We start from the raw sequence: 17,535 nt of genomic DNA on the forward strand, positions 1-17,535 counted from the left end.
TCATACTGTTATATTAAAAAAATTGCAGTAACCTCCTCCCTGTACACCTATAATCTACGCAATTACTAAAATTACCACCTTCATTGTATGTATTATTAACAAATTACTTGGTTAGTAACAAAAATGGATCAAAATTAGAAAAAAAATTATATATTAATACTTCACATAAAAAATCCAAAACCAAAGAAAATAAGATTTAAAAAAATTTATAATAAAAAAAAAAACAATTTCAGTTCAGCTGTAACTAAACAACGTTTTTTTTTTTAAGTCAAGTAATAACCTAACCTAATAACTTATTTCTAATTATATTAAATGAGTAGAACACAGTAAAAGATTACAGTTCATTCTCTCACAGTCGTTAAAAGTTATTATGATGAAATAGATAATTAAAAATTATGTACTTTTATTAGCGATACTTAAATGTATATTCTTATAAATAATGTTAAAAAATAAGCTTTTTCTTGTTTAATTTGTTAAATGGGTAATTCCTTTCACAACAAATCAATTGGATTTATTTAATATATAACTTAGAAAAAGAACTTTCACCTAAAATATTTTTTTTTTCAAACGAAAAGTTACATTTTCAATCATAAGAAAAGAAAAAAATTTAATTAAAAAAAAAGGAAAATGAGACAATTTGGGCAAACACAGTAAGGTTTAATCAAAACATGACACATCAACACTCCTCCAATGAGTACTTTCGTGACAATGTAAGAAAGAAATCTGTTTAATATATGTAAAAATTTCTGTACAAGTTTTTACGCATGTGAAAACAATCACATATTTTCATTACAGGTTGCATGCGTTTAATATAAATGAACAAATGACAGACGTAAAAAATAAAGAATTTTTTATTATTGGACATTTAATGTTTCACTTCTTTTAACGAAGAATGGTTTCTTTTAAATAATAGTTTTTTTTTTTTATTCCAGGTTGATTAACAGAGATTTGTGACAGAAAACTATCAAATTGTGATAATTATATATTGTATAATATCAAGAATTCTCATCGATGAATGATGAGGTGTGATTAATAAGGAAACAAAATCATTATTTACATTTCCAAGACTAGTATTTTTTAAGGTGTAAAATAATAAATAATTCTACTAGCGCCAAAAAATCCTTTCACGCTTATTTAATTTTCATTATAAAATCCTTTTATGATTTAAAATATATCAAATGACTGAAACATATCACAATTATTTTTTATTTCTAAATTAATGTTTCTTTAATGTGATATTTTCATCTAATTCCTAATTACATAATGTCCCTTATAGAATATTCTCTACAATACACTTTAGTTGCAGCATCGAGGAGCAGTTAGTAACAAGGTTCATGAAAGACAACATACAAATCAAAAAATAAAGTTAATTACCGATATATGTTTCAGCAACGATTTAATAAGCTGCCACCACTAAAAGCAAGAATGTTGGCTTGAAAAAAACATTCGTTTGAATTAGGCAGTGTTAAAGATAGGCCGTGGAGTGGACGAAAGTTAATGCGGTTAGAAACAGTGCGCTGTTGTTGCAGTTTCCATTGAACAATCCACAACAAAATACTCGTAAAGAGTTCAGCTGAACTTCATACATCACGGATGCCAATCCAAAACCAAATGAAAAAGGACTTGAAAGTTAGGCTATTTCGTCCGATGTTCGTCACTGTCAGATGCAGGTATGAAATGTGCTGCATCCTGCTGGGCTTCATTAGGGAAATTCATTGCTGCAGTGCACATGGAACATTTTTTTTATATATATTTTTTTCTATGAATGTACAATCTATTGAAGGTCGCATGCCAGAATTATGTTATTTTGGGTAAAGGAAATCCCTATAAAGCAACAGTTGGAAAGAAATTTACCGCAGGCCATGATATGATCTGGAATGACAGCTTGTCATTTGTTTGATCCTTATTTTTTTGAAAGGCCAGTAAATACACAAAATTATTTAGAGCTGTTGGAAGCACAGTTAAAACCACAACTTCGAGAGAAGTATTCCATGGAACAAATATGTTGCAGCAGGATGAAGCACCTGCACGTCTTGCTTTATCAGTCCACAAGTTTCTGGATGAAAAATTTCCAGGATGTTGGATTAGCCGCGGTATTGCAGCGTCACCAGCTCCATTATCATCCGAAATCCTGATCTCACCAAACTGGACAATTCATTATGGGGAATTATCAAGTATACTAATAATCTGAATGTCGCAAGAAGAATTGCGAGACACAATCAGGGATGCCTTCTGTAACATAACACTAGAAATGCTTGATCACATGTCAAAGAGGACGTGGTGACATATAGAATTGTACGTACAACATGAGGGCGAACAAACAGACCCACTGGACATTTAGAATTAATACTGTATATAAAGTGAATAAATAAAATAATTCATTACTATTTGCATTTTTTTTTATAACTCCTTACAAATTTTTAGTTCTAACTTTAGGGGTACTGTGACTTACCGACCACCTGCACTGTTTTACATGGGCTCTACAATCCAGTAATTAGATCAATGAAATAATGTGTGTTATCTTTTTAAGATATTACTACCAGAGTTAAAGAAATACAAATTTAGGTTACCATATCTGCATCAGTTATGTAACTCATTATATAAATAAAAATTGCACCACTGGTCAAATAGCCTTAAAAAATTAGTTGAAAGCAAAGTAAAACTCAAATTATTTGGATTGACTAAAGATTATCTTCAAATCTTGAAAAATACAATAAAGCAATTTTCTTAAAATTCTCTCCTTTCCAGATATCAGTTCTGTGGGTTTATTTATGACCCTGCTGAATCTTCCATGCTGAGGATGTCAGGACCTTGATGATAAAAGCTGGATCATCTTTGGTGTTATCTGGTAGGGGAACAGTTCCGTGTACCCCAACATGGGGACTGCCAAGCCACTCCCAGATCCAATAATTAAAAAAAAAATCAACTGAAAGGTGATCTAGCTTTATCTGATATACCCATCAAAAAAACCTTTTGTGCAAATCCCGGGTGAAAATAAAATAGCAGGGCAAGCCACCCACTATAAAGTTATGTCGTCGGTACTTTTTTTTTGCGAGATATCCTCTTTTTTTTCTCCTCTTTTGCTTATTGTTTTTATTCCTACAGGAATTTGGGGTCAACCACAGAAAAAACCTCATCTATCTATCTATTCACATAAAATGTAACAAGATCTAATCTACCAGACACTTATCGATCAACAAATGATTTAATAACAGTTGTCGATCATAATCTCTTTTGCCTGTTCATGTAGGAACAAAACCACTGCCATTGGATATCATGGATTCTTCCTGAGAAAATTTTTGTTCTACAGAAAAATTATTTTACATTTCAAACTAAAGTGGTTGGGGAAAACTAAATATTATTAAATGAAACTAAAACAAAGATCAATCCAAAAATCAGAGTTTTTATACAACACATATTATAACTACGTTTATAATTAATTCTATATGTACATTGTTAGAGGTTACAGCAGTAGCATAAATGAAGCAAACAGCATCAATTTCTTTACAGGAGGCAGTAATATTAAGCTCCAATATTATTCCGGTAGGTAGCAGCACTGGTACAGTAACAGCAGCAAAACAGCAACAGCTATATAATGATAGTAATAACATATAATTAGACCCATAATACCATATATAAAGTTCACCATTAACCGCATGAAAATGATATTAAAGTTACATAACAATAATGAATTGCACATCTGATGTATACTATTTATACAACTTGTTAACATTTTCAATTTAATTTAATAACAATGAAATTGTAAGAAATTAAATGATATGAAACATAAAAAGTAACGATATGTCATTTTTGAAGACATCAAAAATTATTATTTTTTTTTTTTTTAAAAAGAAGAATTAATCAAAAGTAATCCTTGATAGTACTGGCAGAACTATTCACATTGAGCAACGCTAATCAGACTTGCTTCTTCTGAGAGTAAAGATACTCATAATAAAATGATGAACTAAATGACCTCCTACAGTTTTAAAAGGCTTGTAAAACTTGTATGAAGTGGTATATCATATCAATAGTGAAAAAACAAAAAGGGATGCCACTTCAAGTCTCATTTCCCTACTAAGCCTGGAATGGGATGCTTACTTATTATTCCACAACAAAACTGGTATAAATTTACGCTCATCTAATAGGATATCAACCAATCAAATGCTTTATCACTCACAGCTAAAATTAAACGTATATAAATTCAAACAATCAATCAGAGAAGTCTCTTCATTAAATTGCCATCATTAGGTTGAAGCTAGCCTACAATTTTCATGTGACAATTATTTATAAACAATTAATATTCAGTATTAAACATCTTGTATTAAGATCTGGTTTATAATGGACTCTGTCTGCTTTCATAAGGAACTAGTTATGCAAATAATGATATCTCTTTCTAAGAATGAAAGGTTAATTTTACTAAGGGTCTAGCACTTCTAGGTATCACTTTAGAGCAATGATTCCCAACCTTTTTAATTCCACATCCCCCAACACGTAAAAAGTTATATAATGAATATTTTGCAATCCCCCCCCAAACCACAAGCCCATTACTGATTACAAGCCCAAATCAAACATTACTGATAAAAAGTACACTTGTAGCATTAAGAGTAGTTAAGATTTGCAAACCCTATACAATCGCAAAAAACCTCATCATATTGACTGCTGCAATCGATATGGTCAATGTCTAAATAGACATCGAAAAAGCAAAAACAGTGAAAAATAATCCGCTTTCTAAGACACAGTACCAAGGCGAATTAATGACATGACTGCTGAAGTTCGCAATCAGATAATTCTTCAGTGAGTTCAAGTAAATTTTTTATTCAATTGATGAACCAACAGATATGGCAAATATTTCTCAATCTTATGTTTTGTGAAATATAAATGAGATAGCAGGAGATCAATCAAAGAAAATGTGTTTTACAAATCAATAACTGGTCATACAACAGGCCAATGTCTTTTTTTTAATTATTTTTTTATGCAGCTACAAAAAAACTATAATATAGATTGTACACAATGTATTGCAGTATGTAGTGATAGTGCAAAGGCAATAACAGGAAAGAACAGTGGATTTCTGAAAAAAAGATTATTTAATAACAAGGGCAGAATGGACGCACTGCTTCCTTCACAGACATGGAGATAATTTCAAACAGATTCTTTGTAAAGCGGTAAAAATGGTTAACTTTATTAAAAGTCACAATTACAGTATACACTGTTTGCCAGACTATGTGATAAAATGGGTGAAAAGAAAAAAATCACTTCTTTTCCAAACGCAAGTCAGATGGTTATCGCAGGGGAAACTGTTAACCGGGTTATTGGTATGGCGTGATGAATTAATAATATTTTTCAGGATAAACAAACCCCATTCTCAATATTTTTACAGAATAATGGGTACATGTTGCTATTGGCTTACTTAGCCAATGTATTTTGGCATTTAAAGAACTAGGAATGTGAATTTACACTATTTTATTAATGACAAAGTTTATGCCTTCATTAAAAAGCTTGATGTCTGGATTATTTGGCTTCAAAGCAAAAATTCTAATAAGTTTCCACTCACTTCCGATTATGCTTAGGAAAATTTTAATGAAGACACTATTATTCACCACAGTGTGGATAGCATGAAGATGCATTTGTGTGAGCTAAATAAAAATTCGATTGGTGGAGTATTTCCCGAAAAATAAATATGATTTCTCAAAGAGAGAAATGGGTACTGAATCCATTTAATGAAAATGTTGTTGCAGCTTCTAAATTACCAGTTGACATTTACCAGCTCATAGAAATGTCTGCCGACATTACAACTATAAATCACATTTGTAGATTTAGATAAATCTTGACTTGCTCGTCGAAGTGAATATGGAAATTTGTCAAAGAAGCATTGAAAATATTTATCCCTTTCACAAAGTTTTTCCTCTGTGGAAAGGATTTTTTGTTTATGGTTGGGCTAAAAATTAAATATCGGAATTGTAATTTATCACTTGAATATACAATTTACTTTTTTGTGTTTCTAACATAGATCCACGTATGGAGAAACTTTTAAATGAAAAACAAACGCAATCATCTAAATTAATTAATTTTCTTTACATGTGTACTTAAAATAAAATGTTTAAAATAAGTGATTTTTTCCCATAAAATGATTTCATTATTATTTACATGTAAACTTGTAGGCTAATTTTGTCACCTCTCTCTCATTATCACTGCAGCCCCCAGGTTAAGGAACGTTGCTCTAGAATGAAGCGAGGCCAAATGTCAAATGCAATTTTGACTAAATCATTCCCGATATAAATGCAAGACTCATTCATTAACAGGCAAGTGCTCTTAAAATATCACGTTAGTACCACCAGCTATCCAAACATGGAATTACTGTGCCCATTCTTAGAAGCAAATATGTTAGATTGCCCTACAACCATAACATGATACGGCATTTGGGTATGAAGACAGCTATGTATAATTAAATTAGTACTAGAAGAAAATTTATAAAGGAAAAAATGAATAAATACAAGAAGGAACAGATACCTGCAGTAAATGTTCTTTTGAGGTTAGAATAGTCATAGAAAACAGAAAAGAAAACATTTTTATTAATTTTAAATTAATACAAAGAATTTAATTTAAAAAATAAGAAAACATGTTAGTAAAAACAAAAAAAATCCCAAAAAATTAATAAAATTAGAATTCAAAACTCCAAAGTAAAAAACCCAACAAAAAAACATCACCAGAAATTAATTAATATACCAAAATAACGATGGAATGGTGTATCAAAAAAGCTGCGAAACGTCGAACGTTGTGTACGAGTTGATGAAGTTTTTGTAGTTCTCGACGGCTGATCATACATACGCCTTTTAGATTCTATATATAAAAGAAACAGTAAAACCAAAAAAAAAAAAAAAACATTGGTAGTTAACAATAATAAAGAATTTACAGCACACATTTAAGGCACACTTTCTTAAACATACAGTTAAGTGAGAAAGTTATTGGTTAATCATTTACATATAATACAAAAACTTTCTTCCCTCCTCAAGAAAATATACCAATACACACACACAATTAAAAAAAAAATAAACAAATAATGTAAATCAAACAACCTTTCACAAACTAAAATCTTTTACATTCACTACAATCTGTATCAAAAAACTACTTTCAATCTTTTTTGCTGTAGTCTACATCTTTATTTATTATATCTAAATTAAATCCATTCATATACATTACTTAATTTCACTTTATGTTTTATAAAGAAAAATTTACTTCAGGAAGTCCACCAGACTTGCCATTATATAATTTTACGATTTCAAGGAAAATTGTTTTAAATATTCCATTTCGAACATAATGATATTGTTTTATGTAATATTATTAGGCATAGAATAAATAAATATATACATATGATTTGTTGGGCTACATTGATATCGGCACGTACAATAGAAACCTGAACAGTTTACATTTACAACTACTTTTAATGAACTAAGCTATGTTGAATGCAAACATTCATTCATTCATTTTTATTTTTAAGTATCATATTTACTTTACTTGCCTTTAGTTTCTTCAAGCATAGAATATCCACATATTAAACCAGTTGCGAATGTCAATCAAAAAATAAGTGAATCATGGTTACAAATGGTTACACACACACACGTGCATGTGTACACACACACACACACACACACACACACGCACACAAACAGAATGGGGTAAACACACAAACACTTATTCAAAATCTGTGAATTTTAGTACTATCAAGAAAGTTCCTTAATTAAAGAGTTATCTTAATTATGATATAAATTAGCTATTTACACATAAGAGTTATGTGTCCTATTTTACAACAAAAATAATATTCTCATTCAGGAATTTTTACATATCAGGAAAGTTGTCCCACTCACATTTTACTAAGATTTAATTAATTAAATAATCCTAGAAATCTTTGATATATGATCAACTTCATCTACTAATCCTCAGATTTTAAAAAGTTTCTTTGCCAAAATTGCTTTTTTTTCAGTCATTTGACTGGTTTGATGCAGCTCTTTAAGATTCCCTATCTAGTGCCAGTTGTTTCATTTCAGTATACCCCCTACATCTTACATCCCTAACAATGTTTTATTCCAAACATTGCCTGCACAATTTTTTCCTTCTACCTGTCCCTCCAATATTAAAGCAACTATTCCAGGATGCCTTAGTATGTGGCATATAAGTCTGTCTCTTCTTTAAATTATATTTTTTCAAATGCTTCTTTCTTCATCGATTTGTCGCAATACCTCTTCACTTGTCACTTTATCCACCCATCTGATTTTTAACATTCTCCTATAGTACCGCATTTCAAAAGCTTCTAATCTTTTCTTCTCAGGTACTCCGATCGTCCAAGTTTCACTTCCGTACAAAGTTATACTCCAAACATATACTTTCAAAAATGTTTTCCTGGCGTTTAAATTAATTTTTGATATAAACAAATTATATTTCTGAATGAAGGCTCGTTTCGCCTGTGCTATTCAGCATTTTATATCACTCCTACTTTGTCCATCTTTAGTAATTCTACTTCCCAAATTTCTTCTACCTCTGCAATCTTTCTCTTCCTAATTTTATATTCAATGATCCATCTACATTATTTCTACTACATTTCACTACTTTCGTTTATTTTCATGGGGTAGTTCTTACGTAGGACTTCATCCATTTCATTCATTATTTCTTCTAAATCTTTTTTACTCTTGTCTAGAATTACTCTATCATCAGCATGTAGCATCTTATCTTTTCACCTTGTACTGTTACTCTGGATCTAAATTGTTTTTTAACATCATTCATTGCTAGTTCTATGTAAAGATTAAAAAGTAATGGCGATAGGGAAAATCCTTGTTGGACTCCCTTTTTTATTACTTTACTTTTTTAATTGCCTTTTAATCACCTATATTTAAATGCTACACTGCATATAAAAATTGCACTCAACAATTGATGACAGCTATCTAGTAACAAAAATCATTTTTAATGCATAGCACTCGAAAAGATTATATGTACCCCCCAATCAAGCAGGCAATTAAATCCCCCATTAATTTGCTTTGAGACAAATTTAATAACTATAAATGTTGAAAGCATGAAAAAAGGGAGCACAGAAAATAGAAATTCTCATTATCAAATGTTTATAGATTACTACAGACAAATATGGAAATTATTTCTTCATTATTCTATTACCACACTAAGCTAAACTTAAGTATGATAATGTTATGAATGAGTATGTTAAAATGTTTAATCAAAAAAGATTGTTCTGCAAAACCATCCATTATTAATCAAGAGTCAACAAAATTCCTATACATTATCCATTAATGTTCCTGGAGAGTGTATGTAATAAGCAGTTTCCAGTTCTGACATGCCTGGCATATGGGATTTGGCAGCATACATGTTACTGAATTTAAACATGCCAAACTACTTGTAGAGTAACAAGAATAATTTTTTTTCTCATTGAAACAAGAATAATCTTTTTTTTACTGTACAATTAAAGTTTGGCATCTTAGTAAGTTCACTAAGTGAGCTAACACTTTGCTCTGATGAAACTGTTGGCTGGCTGGGACAGGATGGGTGAGCGGGATTTTACTATCTAACTAGATGACATCATCTGATTACTAATAATGTGAACACATTTATATATAAAATGTAAAACACAACAGACTAGTAAAATACAATGATACAGCAGTTGGCGACAGGCAAACTTTCAGCTCACGTATTGTAGGTATAGGAAAATAGTTTCGACTGGTATATTAGTGTTTGTTGATTTACTATTGCACAACCTTAAAAAAAATCACAGATATATCTTTATACTGCTTAAAATTATTTAATCATTATATTTTACATCTATTTTTAATAAAATTATTACCGCACGATTACATGCACTGCACTAAAAATTTCCGGCTGGAATCTTATTCGAGCAGTCACTATAGTCTTTATCTTGCCTTTAATGATTTTCTTTTTCTTGTTAAAACTAAAATATTTTTTACATGGGAATAATTTTTGAAAGGTATAATGAAATCAAATTATGCTGTAATCAAATGCGAGACCTAAACTAGTATTTTTTCCGGCCTTCGTGGCGTGAGTGGTAAGAGTCTCGACCTTTCATCTGGAGGTCCTGGGTTTGAATCCCGGTCAGGTGTGGCATTTTCACATCCTCTTTAGCAATACCTAACGCTGGTCCCGGAGGTAAAAAACAAACTACCAGTTTTAAGTTCAAATATATTACTGATAATTTGTTTTAAATTTATGAGAAACTGTTTTTTTTTATTTTATTTCTAGATGTCCCGTAAATTAACAAAATTGATTTTGAATTCCTAAATCAATTTTTTGATACCTGAAAATATTTATCCTACCTAATTGCTATGAATATTTACTCAACTATTGACTTTATTCCTCTTAGTTGCACAAAATGAAATTATTTAAAAAAATTAAGAATGAAAAATGATTTTTCGATTAATCTATACATTTTTTTAATAAATTTCTATAAAAATTTATGTTTTAAAAATTAAAAGTAATAAGTAATTTTATAAGGTTCATTTTAAAAAAAAATTGAAATACATAATTGCATATCATAACAAACAGACACAAATTGAAATGTATTCAGCTGAACTGAAATGATCTATTGTACACCTCTTAAGAATTATCTAAGTCTCCATAGGAAATAATACCAACAACCACATAACCCCTAAGGTTTGAAAAAAAAGTAATTTAGACAGTGCAGGTGCAATAAAGTGCGTCATAAAACAATATTTTGAGTAACATCAAATGCTGTTGTTTGTAAACTCATATTTAATTATACATTCAAACATGCAATCAAGAAATTTTCGCTAATGCAGTACCATACATGCAATTTTATTCAGTTAATTGTTTTTGAATAATAAAAAAAAGGGACAGAGCCTGTTATAATTAAATGATAGAAGATATTTACACGTTACACAAATAATTGATAGTTTACACAGCTGCACGTACGATAAGATTATATATTGATCGTTATTCCCTTACAGACTACTAATATTAGTGCCCGATAAAATTCATATATATCATACAAAATCAATTTATCAGCTACTCCAAGAAATAATTATAGATTTATTTGAATTCATGATAAATACATTGTAAATGTGAATATTATTATTATTTCATAATTATGTGTTTTATGTTTTATCAGATATTATGGGAAGATATTGGTATTAGTGATGAGGTAACTAAATTTAGTTCACCAAATTTCTGATTTATTAGTTAATTAGCTTTGCCATCTAGTACTGTAAAATTTCCACAGATTGTTAACTAGCTGTCATTACAACTGACACATACTATTATGATCAGATTAAAATGTCACAAAAAAAAAACTTTACAAAAAAGAAAATTTTTAAACAATTAAGATTAGAAAATTAACTTTTAAGACTTAAAATGAAATTGCTTATTTATATACACTGTATTTTTTATACTAAAAAATTTATTTTTTTAAATAAAATTAATATTATTGTGTATATCAACACAATTAAAAAAATATTGTAATAAAAAAAAACATCAAGTGACCTACACTTTATCAAATAAATCTATCAAGTAATGAAATAAAATTAAATAAATAAGCATTACACTTTAATAATAATGGTATTTTACTACACTATAATAAATATTATAATAATACAATATAATTGTTAAATAACTGACACAAATCTCATAAATAATGATGCAAACATTGTGTAATATATATATATAATTCTTTTCAGTTGAAACAACAAATAATTATAATAATTTCTTTCTAACATGGTCAACGCTAAACAGAATACAGACTCAGCATGGTAGGTGCGCCTATTTCCTGTATAAATAGGGTAAAACACTGATGCCCCTTTGTGAGTGTGGTGAAAATCAAACTATCAGACACATCACAGAAGTTTGCCCTAGGACAGCTTATGAAGGGAATCCTGAAGATTTCCTGATGGCGACTCTAGAATCGATAGCATATATTAGTTTGTTAAATCTTTGTTTATAATTTTGACTGTAATTAGTGTTATGTTTTAGTGCCGTACGCTAAATAAATAAATCTAACAAAAATTATACTAAACAATGAATATTTTATATATAAATCTTCAACAATCTCATTTTTATTTTTCTGATAAATACAGCTAAAAATAGCTGTTGTATGGTAATCATGTCAAAAATGGGATATCGGATTATTTGCAAATTTTTTGTTTTAGGATCCAAATAGACCAAAAAATGTATGTTATGTCTCACACTGCTTTTGGCCTATATTTCTGGATTTACACAAACAATTTTCTTAAAATTTGGCTCAGATATTTCTTATATATGAGGCATTAATGATAATTATTTCTCACAATTCATTAAAAGGGTGAGGAGATATTGTGAAAAAACTAGTTTTCATTTTCTTCAGACTTTTAGGGGAAACTTTATTAAAACGACAGCAGAAAAAAAAAAGCTTACACTAACTAGATGTTGTGCCAATAAAACACGCACAAAGAATATGAATCAATGTTTTTTATCACCCACACTACCAGTTAAAGATAACATTTTCAGGCAACAATCACCATAGAGCATGGAATCAAAATATGAAAGCAAGAAAACATGGAGATTCTTACAGGGTGAGCAACATAAAACAAAACCCGTAATGTAATCGCTGCAGAATGAAATTATGTTGGAATAAAATTTTCGCTTATGTTGGAATGAAATTTTATGAATGATACTGACAAATTAAATAAGAAAGAAAAACATAAAACATAATTTAAATGTTGCATTTATTTACCCTACTGTTACAAAAGATATTCAAAATGACCACCCTGGGCATCTATGCACTTTTTTGCTCAACAGATCATATTGAGTCGTCTGATGCAAAATGTTGTTGTCAATTGCGTTGGTTTCTCAATGAATGTTAACCTTCAGTTCATCAATATTATGGGTATTAGATCCATAAACTTTCTCCTTTAAATAGCCCCAAAGAAAAAATCGCAAGAAGACAACTCTGGGGAACATGGAGGCCACCGTCCTCTGCTGACCACGTTGTCTGTCTCCTTTAGTTGTTACACAGTTGTTAATGCGGTATGGTTTCAATTTTAATTTGTGAAGAATTTTACAAGATGTGTATTTAACAACAGATTGTTGGGATAACTTGTGTCGTGATTTTTTAGACTAGAAGTAATTCTCTTTTCAATACTGGCAGTGGCCTGTGGAATCCTAAGGGAAGGTTGCCTATTTCGTTTTGCATTTAAAACTGAACCAGTTGTACGCCATTTTTTAACTAAATTGTGTATGCTAATTTTTGCTGGGATACAGGCACTAAAAAGTTTTTCTATGAATACTTGATGTCATTCTTCAAACGATCCAAAACGAATATAGGCCTCAACTGTAGCTATCCTCTCCTGGATTGAATAAGGTATTTTACACAAATAACTCCACTCACAATACTGCATTGCAAGAAAACGTATACTGGACTGATAAGTAACCACTTGACAAACAGCAGCAACAATCCGTAGTAACATATACATCCACCAGTGTCACTATTGTGCGACACTCTTTCATAAATAGTGTTGGGCAGCAGTTTCATTATGAGTTCAGTTTTATTTTGCTCACTCTGTATATCAGAAGGGGTGCTGTTATACTTACTTGAGCTATACTTGCCTAATTAAAAATAATTAAATATCACCAATTTTCTTCAATTTAAACAGTATAGACTAGGAAGAACCCAAAATTGAATTAAATTAACATTTTTATTAGCAAATGAAATTAGTCTTATGTTGATCAATGAAAAATCAACTATTGATCAATCAAATGTCAATTTGTATAATATATACATAAATTAAGATGGCAGAACACATATTTACAATAAATGAAATATAAGGGGTTAGATATCCATTCATTAAAGTGGTTAAAGCAGGGGTGTACTCATAAATTTTCCAGTACCGGAATATATCAGATTTAGTATTATATCAAACAGAAACAATAAGGTCCAGAGTCACAGGTGATTGGCTCTTGACAATGCTATGAAAAATGCACATTCATTTTGATATTTACATAGAAACTTTTAACTTTTTTTTTGTAAAATAGATTTTTAGACTTATCTGTTCACTTATATACAGAAATCAAAAAGAACAACCATTTTCGTTCGGTCCAATTTTTATAATTTACAGCAGTGTCTTTTGTTACACAGTATTTAAGGAAGTTTAATATTGCAACAAGATCGGTATAACAGACCTGAGGAACGGATTCCTACCAATTAAGAAGAATGTAGTAGAGGAACATAATAATGGGAGGAATCCAGAAAGGGGCTAAAAAGAAACCCTTCTAGTAAAGGTAACAGGTCCATTAACAATAGTCCTTTGTAATACTGCCCACCGACACACAATAACAAATGTTTCTAATGTGAGAAGAGTTACCGGACCAACGTTTGGAATTTCATGGGAAAATGTGAGGGTTCTGTAGATCATTGTCACGCTTCAAGTTTAGTTCAGTCCAGAGAATGAGTTTAAATACTCCAGGGAAGACAGCTGAAATCAGTTCTGCGATGCGAGTCTGGCGAGATGATAGTCTGAATCAGTCCATGAGACGTCAGTCAGCGAGAATATACTGCGAGGAGGTCAGCTAAGGAGTGAATTTCAAAGTAAAAAATTTGGCATTATTAAGGTGACGTCACAAGTAATTCTTCAGCGAGTTACTGTAGGACTATAAGTGAAAGAGATAATGTACTAAATTTCATTCATAAACTGTAGGGTAACTTTATTTCTGAACAGCAATGGTATTTGGAGTAAAAGAACTTTACACTTGTCACATACATACTTTACAACAACATACTGTTGTTGTTAATACAAGACTAGTGGTTAAAAGTGTTAAAATTAGTGGTCATGAAATGTCTTTTGTCAATGGAACTGAATTCGGGTTTTCATTATTTATCTACCTGTGAATAAATCCTGTATTTAAATTCTGTTTTATATTAATCTTTACTGTTACCATTATTGTCATTCTAATTATTTTTGTGAGATTTTTTTTATTATCTGTTATTATTATTATTATTACTATTAGTCTGATTATTATTGTAGTTATTATTTTTTTTACTAGTTGTTTTGCGATTGTCGTTCACAATTATTATTACTGTTGTCATTATTATTGACAATAAATTGTCAATATTATGTTATTATTGTTGTCAATAAAACAAGACAAATTGTTTTATTTAAAACCAATAAATCGTAATTATATAAATATTTTCAATTGTCAATCTCTCAATATTCTGATCAAGCCATGAACACGTGACAATATCTTTCATTAAGAAATCTAATAACGAATACTTAATTCTTCAAAATGACAATTTTTTATTTCTCTCATAGAACAGTAGCGGTACGGAAATTCCAGTACCACTGCACCCCTGGGTTAGAGTTGAAATGAAGCTAACATGACTAAAATTTATATGTTACATAAACCAATAACTGTTTATACATCATTAATATGATTTCTGTATATCAAAAATATAAATTTCGATTGCAAATGACCCACTTTATGAGACTGAACCTATTTGGAAAAATTCATAAAAATTTAATACATCAATTTTTAGATAATAATTAAAAACAAAAAACTCAATTTTATCTGTATTCTGTTCAACATATACTTAAATATGTGCTTAAAATAATTTCAATAGCTGCTTCTGAATTGTTAACTATTTTTTGTTATAAATATGTACATAAATTTGTATTTAAATAATTAATATGGAAACTTTAAGCACACCTATTTTTTTTTTTTAAACTAATAATTCATTTTTATATTTATAATTAATTATAACTATATTCATGTAATCTATATAATGTATTTTTAAATAGAAATCAGAATAAAGTATATATTTATAAATATTTTTTTTAAAAAATGACCTCCAACTGCATTTTACAGTGAAGGACGATCTTTTGTAATTTGATCTTCTGAGATTTTATCTGTATATTTATGATGCATTATGGCTACATTCATTAACGGTCAATGTTAATTTTCTGATTTTTATGAAATTTTTACAGAAAGATCCTTTCTAAATATTTAACAATGATTTACTATAAAATGTTCCATTTCAAAATAGTAGTCATTTTTTTAGAAATAGATTAAAGAATGCAATGAAAAAGGATATTTCCATTGCAAAGCAGCTGACCAGTTCTTAGAACGTCTCTATCTTAAAACCATTCAATTACTATCACTCTTTTCTCACTACATTACTAAATACTTAACATTTTACCCTTGGGACACCTTATTATACAATTATTTAGAAGATACAAAAAAGATTATACAACTGTTGCACACCCGAAAAACATAAAACGAAAAAAGTTATCGTGTCCAGGCTAGCACGTGCACTGAGGTACTGATGTTGCATAATTGCATTTTTTTATACGAGGCACAGGTGATAAATTTTGCACATATATGCGTAGCATGGGAATGAAAAGAGATATTGTAATGGCATAAAAAATGAATAAAAGTACAATACCTCAGCTTCAAAATGCAGTATTTATTTCTCAATATAAGAGCAACAAGTTTTTGCATTCCGTCACTGAAAAATTCTGGTGGTCTTTCTTACATCCAAGTGGCCACAGCTTCTCACCTCATCGTTGGTGGTGTAATGATTACCTTTGAGATCTCTCTTGAAATGAGGGAAGAAGTGAAAGTCACATGGAGCCAAATCTGGCAGGTATGGCGGTGGCAGATGCGGAATAGACTCAAACTTCAGAAGTGCCATCAGAGTTTGCGCAGTATCCATCATGCAGAGATTTTACGGTAACTCAATTGCTTGATAATATGGCCTACTTCTTTAGATATGCCTAACAGAATAACATCAATGCATTTTTGGGCGATTCACCGGTCACTTTGAAGCAAATCGTTCACCTCCTTTCGATATTTATCATCAGTCACAGAAACTGAATCCGCTGAAAAGCGCGTCCTCAATTGTCGCTTTACCAGCTTCACATTTGCGAAATTTCAACACCTTCCTATTCAGAGTACTCCTGTCAACAGTTTTACTACCGTAAACCACTTTTAAATGATGAAAAATTTTGTAGGATTAACATTTTCTACTTAAAAATTCAATCACTGCACACTGTTTTAACTGTGTGTACTCCATTTTAACTGATACTGAAAACAAATCGGTAAATAGATTTCAACGCATTATTGCAGGTTTGTAGAGGGGGAATTTAGCTATCATGTGTTGACACACCCACCTTGATAGTACCTTTTATCTCCGTGTAGTATGCTAGTGTGCAAAATTTATCAGCCAAGCATCATAGTTTGTGTTATTAATGTCTGCTCTGTACTATGGATCATTTTCAAAATCATTTGAAAATAAAATTTACAGAAATATATTATAAATAATTAATCTGATTTTGATGAAAATGATGAACGTGGGAATAATGAAAATAAAGATATTATTAAGGTGTTAAGGCAACTAAATTTTACTTTGCTTTAATGATATATATGTGAAGAAAATGGATGATAGAACAGATACAGAACATTTTTTAATTTGATAATTCAAAATTTTAAAACTATATATATATATATATATATATATATATATATATACACACACAGGCAAAG

The 17,535-nt window shown here is 30.0% G+C and overlaps 1 protein-coding gene across 6 annotated transcripts in view; it reads right to left on the minus strand.

Moving 5' to 3' along the window:
• Positions 1-17,535, minus strand: part of mrj (DnaJ heat shock protein family (Hsp40) member B6 mrj) — a 290,448-nt gene that overhangs the window by 24,434 nt on the left and 248,479 nt on the right. For 5 of the 6 annotated variants that reach the window (XM_075381835.1, XM_075381836.1, XM_075381832.1 and 2 more), the window contains exon 4: positions 6,724-6,837. The exons of the other annotated variant lie outside the window; for it this stretch is intronic. In XM_075381835.1, coding sequence (XP_075237950.1) covers positions 6,724-6,837 — 114 coding nt within the window. The remainder of the gene's footprint in view (positions 1-6,723; positions 6,838-17,535) is intronic. 6 annotated transcript variants of the gene reach the window in all.

This window comes from Lycorma delicatula, chromosome 13 (assembly GCF_047948215.1).
Source record: "Lycorma delicatula isolate Av1 chromosome 13, ASM4794821v1, whole genome shotgun sequence".
Classification (NCBI taxonomy): Eukaryota; Metazoa; Arthropoda; class Insecta; order Hemiptera; family Fulgoridae; genus Lycorma; species Lycorma delicatula.